This window comes from Misgurnus anguillicaudatus, chromosome 4, assembly GCF_027580225.2.
Source record: "Misgurnus anguillicaudatus chromosome 4, ASM2758022v2, whole genome shotgun sequence".
Taxonomy (NCBI): domain Eukaryota; kingdom Metazoa; phylum Chordata; class Actinopteri; order Cypriniformes; family Cobitidae; genus Misgurnus; species Misgurnus anguillicaudatus.
In genome coordinates, this window is record NC_073340.2 from 23,278,038 (window position 1) to 23,292,659 (window position 14,622).

The 14,622-nt window shown below is 35.5% G+C and overlaps 1 protein-coding gene across 2 annotated transcripts in view; it reads left to right on the forward strand.

Moving 5' to 3' along the window:
* The first annotated feature begins 1 nt into the window (after window position 1).
* Window positions 2–14,622, forward strand: part of LOC141349114 (urotensin-2 receptor) — a 50,563-nt gene continuing 35,942 nt past the window's right edge. Inside the window, exons 1-2 of one of the 2 annotated variants that reach the window (XM_073867002.1) lie at window positions 2–42; window positions 345–1,436. In XM_073867002.1, coding sequence (XP_073723103.1) covers window positions 347–1,435 — 1,089 coding nt within the window. In that variant the 5' untranslated portion in view covers window positions 2–42; window positions 345–346 and the 3' untranslated portion in view covers window position 1,436. Of the gene's footprint in view, window positions 43–344; window positions 1,438–14,622 lie in introns of those variants that run through there. The other variant, XM_073867003.1, reaches the window with a different exon arrangement.

Consider the following 14,622-nt stretch of genomic DNA (forward strand, 5'->3'; position numbering starts at 1 on the left):
ACTCGCCGCTTAGAGCAACACCGTCTGTGCAATTACTTCAAGGTAAGACAGTATTTTTTTTTCTTTCAGTGACATTTTATTTAAGTCTGGAGGTCACTTGTTTAAAATACCTGACGTGTTCTGGAAGATAAGATTATTTAATTAAACCAGGGTCTGGAATATACAACATTTCATTTTATGCAAAAGCTCAAAACAACTCATCAAAAGGTCAACTGACTTTGAGAAAGTTAGTACTTGTTAATGGTAAAGCTGTACTTAAAAAATTCCCATTACAACACATTTAATTTATAAATTACACAATAAGTGCAACTTTCTAAGCACTTTTATTCATTGCTTTAATCTAGAGATGACCACTGTGTCAATAGAGCCTATAGTGGCGATGGTGGAGAAGGCTTCCAATGTTACCGAGATCCCAGTGGAAGCGTCTACCGAAAACATGGCTGCGAACTTCACCATCGGCACCATCCTGTCGTTGATGTGTCTGGTGGGCGTTTCTGGAAACATCTACACGCTTGTGGTCATGTGCCACTCGATGCGCTCGGCTGCCTCCATGTACATCTACATCATCAACCTGGCACTAGCGGATCTCCTTTACTTACTCACTATTCCATTTGTGGTGTGTACGCATTTCCTAAAAGGATGGTACTTTGGCGATGCCGGGTGTCGGATCCTCATTAGTATGGACTTTCTCACCATGCATGCCAGCATTTTTACGCTTACAGTTATGAGTACAGAGCGCTACTTTGCCGTACTCAAACCTTTGGATACGGTGAAACGCTCCAAAAGCTACCGAAAGGCGATCGCGCTGGTGGTATGGATGGCTTCTTTGATTCTGACCCTACCCATGATTATTAGTGTCCAGCTAATGACACAGAGCTCCAAGCCTATGTGTCAACCCACACTGAGTCCACTGTCTTATAAAATCTACATCTCGTTTCTCTTTGGCACCAGCATCGTGGCTCCAGGTGTGATAATCGGTTACCTGTACATACGCCTGGCACGAACCTACTGGATCTCCCAGACGGAGACGTTCAAGCAGACGAAGAAGCTCCCAAACCAGAAAGTTCTGTATCTGATATTCACTATAGTGCTCCTCTTCTGGGCCTGCTTCCTGCCTTTTTGGATCTGGCAGCTTTTAGGTCAGTTTCAGCCCGCGCTGGCTCTCTCAGCTAAGGCCAAACGTAACATTAACTATCTGACCACCTGTCTGACCTATAGCAACAGTTGTATCAATCCGTTCCTCTACACCCTGCTGACTAAGAACTACAAGGAGTATCTCAGAAAGAGACAGAGGACTTGGACGGCCGGCAGTTACCTCAACCGCAGAAACCGCTTTCAGCGGTCACCCCGTCATTCTCTGTCCGCCAGCAGTCAGCAGTGCACAGAGAGCTTTGTGCTTGCGCAAACGTCCTGCACCAATAACAGCAGTCTTTGAGGTAGGTCATAGCCCTTAACCCCATCTGTATTTGTGCTTCCCGTGAGTGCAGGCAGTCAGACCAAAATGTTCTGTGTTTTACTTTCATCTTTTCTTTGTTTATCGGTTTTTAATAAAGTGTGGGTCAGGATGTTATAGTTGTGCAATCTTTTTCTGAGTCTGACATTTCGAATCAGCAGATATTGGCTACAGATATGACTTGGAAAGCCTAAATTATTTATATATTCATTTAATTTGATCTACCGATGTCCAAAACATGACTCACATATGATATGTGCTTGGACAAATGTAAGACAGTGGTTGAAAGAGATGTGCAGGTAGACAGCTAGACTGCCTGGAGAAGAAATGTAATCTTTGATTTTGAAAGGACTATTACCAGAATATGTTTTTGAGGTGAGGTCTGGAATTTAAAACATTTCGAGTCACTACCGTGTTCTTCAAAGCATTTTATTCAGTTGCGTGACAATCTTGAATTTATTAAAGGTGTGTAAACAGAATAAAAAAAAGGTGCAGATTCCAAGAAATGTAAGTAGATTAGACTTTGATGACTGGAAATTGGTTTTTGAAACAGATCTGTAGAGTCAGAAATATGATGTCATTTGTGTATCAGTACAGTAATTGGTGCATAAAATAGGCCACATGACAATTATTCCCGTTGATTGGATCTCGGCATCAAGATATTCTCCAATTAATGATCTACATGATGAGTGTCTGCATTGAATGAATTATTTCAGGCTTAGAGATTAAGGATCTACCAAAGCTGGAATGGAAATGAGTGCATTTGAGTTAGAAAGAAAGATTTGTTTATACTTAAACAGCAATAAATTACTTACAAAGTCATCCTTTGTTAATTCTTAGGAAAAACAGGTTATCTTAAACCTGAAATGTATTTATAATTTCCCTAATCACAAAAAATACATACAGTGAACAGAGAGAAAAAAGTGAAATATGAAATGCTTTCTCATTCATTTCTCACAATTTATGTTTTAGTGTAAATTATATAGATTTAGATTTAGTTCAAATAAGTATTTTTTGCATTAGTCTTTTTCATGTACTTTTAAAAGTACAACAGATTTTAACCTTGTGAATTATTGTAAGCCCATATGGTTGATTGAACTTAAAAAAATTATGGAAACTCGTTGCCCTAAAAAAGTTAATTTTGCCTGGTTGAAATAACAAATAATTTTAAGTTTAATGTACTTAATGTTTTAATTTCTTCCAATACTCCTGCACTCTTAACCCAGATTAGTTGACATTACTAGAAATTTGTGAGGAAACCCGTTGCATATAACTTTAGTTTTTATCACTTTATATTACTTTTGATGTTATAAATGGTATTATAACACAAAATTAATGACTGACTTTAAGTCAATCATTGAATAAACGTGATTCTCCACAGAAACACTCACAAAACTGTGTTTTTGACATACATTGTCAGTACTGTGGAGAGAAATACAATAAAATGTTCATAACACTGATAACCTGAACGTGACTTCACAAAATTATAATTTACAACAAAACAACATCAATAATATAAGAGCTTGAACCTATATGACATTTTATTAACAAATATTTGAGTAGTGAAAGTTCTTATCAGTTTTTATTCTGTGAAAAAGCAGAAAATAATCAAAATATTCAGGCGCAAAGGATTATGGGTATTCCTCACAACATGAACTAATCATTTTAAGTTTATTTTACTTGAATGTTTTAGTTTAATGGATTTTGTAAGCTTAAAAGTTAAATCAACTAAACTTTTTAAGCTTTGGCTTCAAAACAGAAAATATTAAGTGATGTTTACTTGATTGTTTAAGTAAAGACCATTTCTGGGTTAACAGTGAGTGAATCAAAAACAAAGCAAAAAAAAAAACGTTTTAAAGTTTGCATAAATGCAAAAACAATACAATGTACTGTATTCAATACTGACATTCATAATATGCAGAAAAAAAGCATCTTTTCAACTTGCATATTTTTGATACTTTAATAAAAATAATTATTACTTTTCCAAGCAATGCACAAAGACATGAATTTGTAAAATTACACTTTAAATGAAGAAATCTAATAGTCTAAAGTAAGCTTACAAACACAGAGCACCCTGAACCACAGTAAATGTTTTTGCTTCAATATAAAAATGATTTCAATAAGGTAATAAATACTTAGTGACTTCACTGCATGATTACAATATAATAACTTCCAAATTCCAAAGATTTTTCCACCCATGTTGCATTAAGCTTTCATTGTCTGACTTTTAAACTCAATAGAGAGAGGAAATCCGTCACCAGGCAAAAAGCACATATACAAGTTTGTAGAGATCTTGGGTGGTTTCTGATAATCTGCCTACATGATCCACGTTTAGGAAGTGATATACATTGCCAGGAGAAAGACCTCTGTGTCCCTTTAGCTCTAAAAATAACTTGTCCTCTGCTGAAGCCTCTGTACACAATCCTGCAATGTCTCTGTTTGGTGAAGACTCTAAATCAACATTACACGCAATAATTGCTCTTCCCTGGAGCTATAAAATATCGATTCACCACCACAGTGTGTTTGATTGCTAATAATAGGCGAGTGACCAAAACATTTAAATTCATTAATGATGTCAATAACATAAAAATGAAAGTTTTATAAAGGATTCCTTGTATGCCACAGAACCGTTTATAGTTCCCCAAAGAACCTTTCAGGTTTCTTTATTTTCCATTTTTCTTACCTTTTTGCAACATTTGCAACGTTCTTAAAACCACCCTTTTAGGAACCTTTATTTTTAGGGATGTACTTAAACATTTTTGGTATATGTGCAAACTTTATAAAATCTAAAACTTTTTATTATGAAACAGCGGCAAAACCTTGAGTAAGATATTTGTGATAAATACAAATCAATTTTTTAAACAATTGTATTATATTTCATTATATTATATATTAAATAGGCTCTTCGTTACACTTTGTCAAATAGCCATGGGTCTACATTTATATTCTTATCTGTCTTTGAAGTTTAAACCTACTGAATGATGATAGTGGGATTTTATTTGGATTTGCATTCATATTTTTACTTGAGGCCTAGGATATATCCAAGCACAAGTAATGCAGAATTTGGCATTCAAATTTTTAAAAGGAAGCACACATAAAGGCACACTATAAAAATCTTGGGTTATTTTTAACCCAGCATTGTCTCAAAGATGGGAGAACCCAGCTGTAGGGTTAAAATAACACAGAAAATGTTTATATTTGACCCAACAATGGATAAACAACCAGTGGCACTTTGCTTGAAGGGGTGTTCATAAGACTGCAATGACACCTTCATAATCATGACATGCCACGTGTCGTGAACATGAAGGAGATTTTATGCATGTCATTCAGTGTCATTTGTTCAATTGTGTCATTTTGGTGCAAAGATGACATTGTTTGAGGTGTCTTTGTTATGACAACTTGACATAAACCAATACATTAGCTTGTCATAAATCTGTCATAAACATGCCATAGCAGAATAATTATCAAACTTAAGAAACTACCTAGTTTTATGGGTTAACATTACATTAAACTGTCATTTAAGTGTCATTAAGTGTTAATACTCTGTCAAATAGTTTTATAACATCATCATAAATATTTTTCTTGACCTCAACTACAGTGGTACAAATTGAACTTGTCATTAAAATGTCAATACGTGTTAATACTATGTCAAATAATTTTAAATACCTTAACAAAATAGATTATACTTAAAGGCGGAGTCCACGATGTTTGAAAGCCAATGTTGATATTTGAAATCACCTAAACAAACAATAGAATCTGGATCTTCGGTTGATAGACCCGCCCCACACATACGCAACCGGGCAAGGATGTCGGTTAGTAGACACGCTCCTTACTGCTGATTGGCTATAAGTGTGTTTTGGTAGTCGGCCCGTCTCCTTTTCCAAAGCGTTTTTCAAACATCGTGGACTCCGCCTTTACTGTAACTTTATGTATGTGCACAATACATAAAAACTGACAACTAACAGAACTTGTTCTTCCTCACACAGAGGGTTCTGAAATTTTCTGACATAGAAGACAAAAATATCAAAATATTTAATTTATTATATGAGAAATAGCAGAGCGTGCTACACTGGTCTTCTTTGTGACAATCTCTGGTGCTCTTTGGACGATGAGAGGTAATAATTATATAATAAAAATATTAAAACGCCTTTAATTCACTGGAAAGGTTGATCTACGCGTTTCGGCTTACGCCTTCAGTTCAGTAGTATCCTGATGAAGGCGTAAGCCGAAACGCGTAGATCTACCTTTTAAATTTTGTATGTAGCCCAGTGAATTAAAGGCTTTTTAATATTTTTCTCACTTGAGTGCCTTGGATTTTTGTGTATTTAGTATATTTAATTTATTAATTTAATGCAATAACCTTTTTTTTTTGCAGTGATATGGACCCAACGCTGCATGACTTAACCCATCATTGTACCGTTTTCATTTAAATTAAGGTGAATCTGTCTCCAAGTGCAATAAAATGTTATCAATTTTAATTATTATTATTATTATTATTATTATTATTATTATTATTATTATTATTATTATTATTATTATTATTATTATTATTATTATTAATAATAATAATAATAATAATTAAAATTGATAACATTTTATTGCACTTGGAGACAGATTCACCTTAATTTAAATGAAAACGGTACAATAATTTGTGAAATATTATAAAGAATTATTAATTATTAAAAATATTTATGACGCTGTTACAGTATAAAACTATTTGACATAGTATTAACACTTAATGACATTGTAATGACAAATTATATCTGTAGGACTGTAGTTGAGGTCAAGAAAAATATTCATGACGCTGTTATAAAACTATATGACAGAGTATTAACACTTAATTTCATTTTAATGACAAATTCAATTTGTATCACTGTAGTTGAGATCAAGAAAAATATTCATGACATTGTTATAAAACTATGTGACAGAGTATTAATACATAATGATATTTTAATGACAAATTATATCTGTAGCACTGTAGTTGAGGTCAAGAAAAATATTCTTGAGGCTGTTATAAAACTATATGACAAAGTATTAACCCTTAATGACATTGTAATGACAAATTATATCTGTAGGACTATAGTTGAGGTCAAGAAAAATATTCATGACGCTGTTATAAAACTATATGACAGAGTATTAACACTTAATTTCATTTTAATGACAAATTCAATTTGTATCACTGGTAAAAAGTGGTCAGTTATATTGTCTTGGTAATGTCAAGTTGTCATAACAAGTTATGATGTATTGGTTAATGTCTAGTTGTCATAACAAAGACATCTCAAACAATGTAATCTTTGCATAAAAATTACATAACTGAGTGAATGACACTTAATCTCATTCATGTTCATGACACGTGTCATGTCATGATTATGAAGGTGTCATGTCAGTCTTATGAACACCCCTTCAAGTAAAGTGTATTTTGAGTATATACAGGTGTTTCTGATATCCTTAATGGCTATCTGTATTTCTTTAAAATATCCAACATCTTTGATGCTGGCATTATTTTTTTTTACCTGAACACCAATCTTTCCTGTCACTGACTTAGACCTTATTTGTCTTGATAGTGGGTTGTTTCATCTGGTTTGGATTCTATAGGGATACAAATCAATACATCTCATATATTCCAGGAGCTTTTCCAGATCATCTTGAACCTAAAATGAGACTCCTGGCAGAACATTGACAGATGATGAACTGTTATGGTCTTAGTAATCCAAAAAAAGGAATAGCACACATTATCTTCAAAAAAGGTTCCCTGGCAAGGCTTAGTCAACTCTGATTGGCATGGCTTATAAAAGTGACAATCGCTGATCAATTGGATTATAATTCAGAGCAGGAATGAGGCCCACACAGAATCTGCTGAATTTTTATTCATTTCAGTGCTGAATATGAGTTTTTCGGATATAGTAAAATGTGTTAAAAAGAGACGAGAGCACCAATTTTATTCATACAGTAAGCTACATCTTATTATCACATTCGCCAAACTATTTAATGATAAGTAAAAATGCGAGAACAAGAATGCGCAGAACTTGACAGCTCTTTGAATTCTGTGGAAATCTGCTGAGCTTTATTAATGAGCCTTTTTGCAAGGCCAACGATAACAGCTGAAGAGGTTTATGTGAACATCGACGAGTGATGCAACGTTTGAAATTTTAGCATAAGGGGAATAGCAGTTTACCAGCAAAACGACAGTAGGGTATTTTATGCCACGGCTGTAATAGGAAAAAACAGCAAGAAAACAGGTAAAAAATAAAAATAAACAGTTGGAACCCAAGGGAAGGGATGTGGAGTCATGCAGTGAAACTAGTAAGGACAATTTTGACAGAAGGAGTGCAGTCAAATTCTGCTTTGACTTCAAATGCATCATACATTATACATAACACAGTACTGCCTATAAATTAAAGACAACTTCAAGTGCAAATATTGTGTTTTTCTGTCAAGGATCTGAAAGCAGTGCATGTGTTTGCAGAGCTGTACACGATTCTGGTGCACCTCTGTGTATTGCTTAAAGTCAATGTGATGTGCCAGACTATAGATTGTGTTAGGGTTAGAGGTAATGGAAATGAATCATGAGAAAGGCTCACAGAGGACTTGTTAACAGAAGTCGGCTTCTGACAGCCCCGGGACAGCTGGCTGAGCTCACAGGGCAATGTTGAATTTGTGTACACGCTTGTAAATACCTATCCATTGTCCCTTGTTACGCAAGATCTGGCATCTTATCTAGTAGTATGTACGGACGCTCGTGAAAAATCCATTCCTCTATTAATTATGCAATGTATAGGGACTCTGGTAAGATAGTGTGATATAGTATTGATCTCTATTTAGAAAGGCATACAGAGGCGTAGTTTTCCCATCGATCCAAGCATTGTAAATCTATCAGGATTTCCCCTTGAAGAGGACACTGGTAAATTCGGCTTTCTCTCTTATATTCTCAGAGAAAAGCAGAGATTCATTGTCACCTCACGCTGTATTTATCTTGCAAGGTGAGGTGAACAAGCTCCTGCAAGGTCAGACCATTACGGAGCGCCGACACGACCATCACTCACACAGCACCAAGCAAGTTTGAATGCACACATCTGCACTAATGATGGTATGAAGTAATCAGCGCAGTGCAGATCTCTTAAGTCGTTATCAAACATACAGTATACAGGAAACCCTGAACGCTGTGCCAAAATGACCAGCTCCTTCCCATAACCCTTAAAGTCTCTCTTTCCCCACACGCTGAAAAATATTATCGTTATGCAACTGAAAAAAAACTGAAAATCTTTTCATCTATCAATTTGTCCCCGTTTTAGATTTTTTTATGTTCTCTTGCTCATTTTGATACCCACTGGAGTTTTGTACACTGGAGTTTACATGAAAGCTTTGGTTTTCGTGCTGAAGTCCTTGGCACTGCAAAGCGATTATACAACAGCAACATGATGAATGTCCTTTTAGTTTACGGTGCGTTCTTTTGCCTGTTTTTTACTTCCATGTTATTAGATGAGACATAAATCTGATTTGCGGAAGATAGATGACTGTGTGACTGTATTAATGTTGTGTAGGGGGTTTCATTGATCGAATCTAAGGCACGTCTCAAAAGGAACATTTTAAAGGGGACATTCACAAGACTTTTTTAAGATGTTAAATAAATCTTTGGTGTCCGTAGAGTACGTATGTGAAGTTTTAGCTCAAAATTGCATCAAAATAATTTTTTACGCATGTTAAAATTGCCACTTTGTAGGTGTGAAAAAATGTGCCATTTTTAGGTGTGTCCTTTTGATCTCTGCACTAAATGGCAGTGTGGTTGAATAGTGCAGATTAAGCCTCGATATTCTCCCCTTCTGACATCACAAGGGGAGCCAGATTTCAACCTATTTTTTCACATGCTTGCAGAAAATGGTTTACCGAAACTAAGTTACTGGGTTGATTTTTTTCACATTTTTCTAGTTTGATAGAAGTACTAGGGACCCAATTATAGCCCTTAAACATGGAAAAAGTCAGATTTTCATGTTATGTGTCCTTTAAGGTTTTGGTTATTATAGGTGTCCTTATAAAATCCTCAACTCATAACGTTTGACATTACATTGACATTATACAAGAGAAAAATGAAAATGGACCTTTTGGCATTTTAAACATATATGACTTTATTGCCTATAAAACAAAAAGCAGATATTTAGAAGTTTATTCACTGTCCTTTTATTCAGCCCGTGTGAATAGGGCTAGTACGGAGCCCCTAAGGGGACATGGAGCAAAAATTAAAAAAGTTTAGTTTCACGTGCACACGTGAAACTATCGCGTTAAGTTTTGCGTGCGTACACTGTAAAAAGATTCAGTAGAAATTGCAGCTGGGTTGCAGGTAATTTACCGTAGATTTAATTTTATGTTATTAACTGGCAAAAGCGTGTTCAAAGTTAAATACATTTTTTATATTAACAAGTCTTTATCTTTACAGAATAAAACTGTACAATAACAGCCTCATGCAAAGCATTCTGGGAACCAGAAATCATAATCAACCGTTTTCTGTTTTTTGCTTCAGATTCTGCTTCCCAGAATGTCCTGCCCGATGCAGTCTTTTTAGTTTTACTATGTAAAGACAAAGACCCGCAAAAGTTTAATGTTCATTTAACTTTGAACAAAATGTTGCCAGTAAACAACATAAATTTAAATCTATGGTAAGTTACCGGCAACCCAGCTGCAATAACATTGTAATTTCTACAGATTTTTTTACAGTGTACGCAAAAGTTTCACGTGCGCACGCAAAACTAAACGTGATAGTTTCCCATGAAACGAAACTTTAGATTATTTTTACTCCAATGTCACATTCGGGGCTCGGTAGTCTTCTTGTCACCGAAACTAAACTTGAAAAAAAATTCTGCAAATGAAGGTTTTGCGTGAGCACATAAAAAGTTTCACGTGAGCACATGAAACTAAACAATAGATTTTTTTACTCCAGTGTCACCTTAGGCCTGGGGCTCGGTAGGCTATAGACATTTGTGGTCACCATTCACCATAAAAGAAGTTTGGACACTCTCTCTGTTCATTTTGTAAATAATGTCACACGGGTAAACATGATGGACAAAACTTTAATATATTAGTGAGAATAGAATTACAGCTACATATTTTTATACATACATTATTTTCTTTGCTGATGAAAAGCATTTTGTCACTGAACACAGTGGTTTTGCACTTGGCTTCATGGATAAATCAGGAATGTTCTTTAGAGCATGACTAAGCCTTTGAGAGAAGGATGTTACAACGGCAAGAGACAGATGAGAGAACGGGGATTACAAAGATCAACAAATGGGTGAACAGAGGTCAGAGAGACCCATTAATAAAGGGCTATACTAATTAAGAAACATAATCTTTACTGACATTAAGCACTGAAAAAGAACATATAGGACATTTGGGCTGAGTGATATTTTGTATTGTATTTAAATAAAACAGCTATGAGAATATTTTATGATTTCAATGCACTTTTAACTTAATGGGGACATTTCACAAGACTTTTTAAAGATGTAAAATAAGTCTTTTTTGTCCCCAGGTTGCTTATGTAAAGTTTTAGCTCAAAAATACCACACAGATAATTTATTATTGCATGTTAAAATTGCCACTTTGTAGGTTTGAGCAAAAATGTGCCATTTTGGGGTGTGTCCTTTAAAATACAAATGAGATGATGAAATGTAAACAGTGATCGCAATGATGGTGGTTTGTTGAAATTGAAACTCAATTGTGCTGGGCGCGGAGACATAGACTAACTGTGGGTTTACACTAAACGCGAAGCGTGCAATCGCGTTACTCGCTCTAGATTACTCGCAGGATTTAACTTCATGTCATGTGAATTTTTTGCTCGAGTTGAATATTTTCATCCTGGGCGAAGACGCGTTTGAGGCGAATAGCACGTGTTTTCACGGCAAACACGTCGCCCATATCGCGTCATTCGCATCGCCCCACGCGAGGACGTGTCTGATCGGGTCTTTGAATTGACTGTATGTAATCTACTCACGCAAATTGTTGAACTCGCATCTGGTGTAAACCCACAGTTAGGGCTGTTTCTCAATTCCAAGAACGCAAAGAATGGACTTGCGTTCTCGTGGAAATCGGTCTTTCCAGGTGACCTTGGAAGAACAAACTCTGAAGGTCGCGAGAACACAGAACGCACTTGTGAGAATTGAGATGTGTGCGATCTTCCTATTGGTGTCACGGTCTTGTCAGACATCCGTGCTAGAAGTTGGTCTGAGTGCATCTGACAGGACCGTGACAGTATTATGTTCTGTGTGGGGACATGTGGAATCACATTGTTTGGGTGGCTTCCACATGTTCCCAGTGTCTTGTCGCTGTCATGGTCTTGCCAGACCTTGGTGTAGATTCAGGTCTTATCTCAGAGGGCAAGATTATGGCAGCATTGTGTTCTATGTGGGAATACGTGTGTTTTTACATCATGTATGTGTAACACGTGTTCCCAGTGTCTTGTCACTTTTACCCTACTCCCTTATGTACTCGTGTCTTACGTGATTAATTATGTTCACCTGTTCCCCATTGATGTGGTGTCTTTATAATGCCTTCGTGTTCTCTGTCGTGTGCTCGTGCGTTGTGGATATTGTTGTATAGACCTGAGTTCATGTGTTTCGTGTTAAGGTCTGTTCCTGTTGTTCCTGTGTTTTGGTTTGTGTTTTCCACAGTCATTAGTTTCATCATCTGTTTGACCCCCACGTGGGTGTTTCTGTTTTGTATTTAATAAATCATATTATATTTTTGTATTTCGTGTCTGCGTTTGGGTTCTATTTAGTTTTTCCTTATTCGGTGTATTCGCACCGTGACAATTGGTCACCTGACCTCCGCCATTGTTTTGCCGCAACGACTTCTGGGGCAGAAAGCGATTTTAGCGTGCAAGTCTGCACTCGATGCATCCTCGATATCAAGAACTCATCCGGGTACTTTCATGCATCCTACTTGCGTTCTTGAGAATTTTAATTAAACTTTGACGGTTAATGATGACATAGAGCAAGGACACAAGGATGCAAGATCGCTGAAGAATGCATATTGAGACCCTCTTAATGATGATTGACAGGCCGGGATGTTTATGTTCCTCCCTAATTTACGTTTACAACTTCATAAAATGGTAAGTAATTTGTAATGCAATATTTTGTTCTTTGCATCTGAATGAAAGTTCTTGGCTTGCCATTGATGAGAAAGTCAGAACTGATAGTAATTGTAAGCATATGTTTGAGAAATAATGAGCAGATATGAATCACAACAAGTTCCGAAGTGTTTTCACAAATCGTGCCGTTTCCATGAATTTGTAGACAAGGGGTTTTTATTGTTTGACATGGATCAAACATTAGAAGATAATCCCTGAAGACGCTACATAATTTAACCCTGAGTAATTGAAAACATGTAAATACAAAGTGTTTGTGTATATACAGCACATTACACTGCAAAAAAAAAGACTTTCTTACTTAGTATTTTTGTTTTGTTTTCAGTAGAAATATCTAAAAATTCTTAAATCAAGATGTTTTTTTTTTTTGATGAGCAAAATGACCTAAGAAAATAAGTCTAGTTTTAGACAAAAAATATAAAATTTAAGTAAATTTGTGCTTAAAACAAGCAAAAATATCTGCCAATGGGGTGATAAAATTTAGCTTGAATTGCTTAAGAAAAAAAGAAAACTTATTTCCAGATTTTTTTCTGACCGTGTTGTGGCAGATATTTTTGCTTCGTGCTGTGGCAGATATTTTTGCTTGTTTAACACATTTCTTATGTTATTTTGCTTATCAAAAAAAGCATCTTAATTTCAGAATTTTTAGATTTTTCTACTGAAAACAAGACAAACATACTAAGAAAGTAAGATTTTTAGAAGTAAGATGGGGTTAGCAAATTTTTCTTGAATTTTTGTGAATTTAGTGTTTAAAGCGACACCATGTAATTGTTCAACCTTCATAATAAATTTTCAAGACCCTTATGATAGTACATCGACTTTAAATAGGTTGATTGACATGTCTACCATAGCCTGACGGGGTCTATATCACTTTTACTCGTACTTTAAAACTTAGGGTTTCAGGTAGTAACCAGAGCACAAAAAAAACTACAAAATTCGACTGCTTTACAGCATACGTCACTTCCTCCACACAATTTTTTTTAACGTGAATTTTGCTGGAGGCCAGTTAAGGTGTGTAGAGAGCAACTTCTATTATGTGACTCTGTGGCACCGTGTAAGTGTCACGGACCTATGACACGGGTTCGATTCCCCTTTAAGGCAATTTTTTATATAAACTCACGATCTTGATTCATACATAAATGTGATCTTCTTTATACAATTTTCACACAAAAGAGAGGAAAAACGAGCGCCATTGCGGAAAATCCTGGTGGGAGAGAGAGACGATGCAACAATATTTGTTTCGAAAAAAAAGGCAAGGAAATAGTTCTGGTTGTTTCTCAATTAGAAGGTTGCAGCCTCCGGAGGTCAAATATGCATATGTCATCAAGCCTGGTTTATTAAGGTAAACTGAGCATTACATTTGCAATCATAAGCATACTGCAACAATTTACGATTAACTAAGTATAATAGTCAACTTTATAATTGTTAATATTCCGAAATAAGACAGTCTTGATGACGTATGCAGCTTAGAAATACGACATCCGGAGGCTGCAACCTTCAGATTGAGAAATGGCTTCTGCCCCGCGTTCCTCATCAGAAACTTGTAACATGACTGCGTTTCTACCTTCAACCTTTTTGCAGTGTAGGTTGAATGTACACATGGCTGAGCTGCAAAACTTCTTTAGGTTTAAATGATTTCTATTCTGATGAGTCGTTTGATAAATCTTGCCATGTAGTCTAACTATGGGATTAGCCACATTTGTCTATTTTTTTTTCATTTTGTCTTTTTGTTTCATATTCTTGGCATTCTTTTAAAAAAAATAGAACATGTTAATTTTTTTGTAATTTCCCCCCTTTTTTCTCTGTAGTGGAATTTTCAGAGATGTGTCTATAGTTAACCAGTAGCTAGCTATTTTTCAAAATTATGTGCAATAAAATACATAAGGCTTTTTGTATTCTTAAAATATTGTTAGCACACTTCACTGTGCATACCAGGTTTGTGCCTAAATAGCCGTGTGATCATAATTGCAGTGTTCTTATGAGATAAACCACACTTTAGAAACTACGCTTAAAGGTATATTTTATATAATTATAG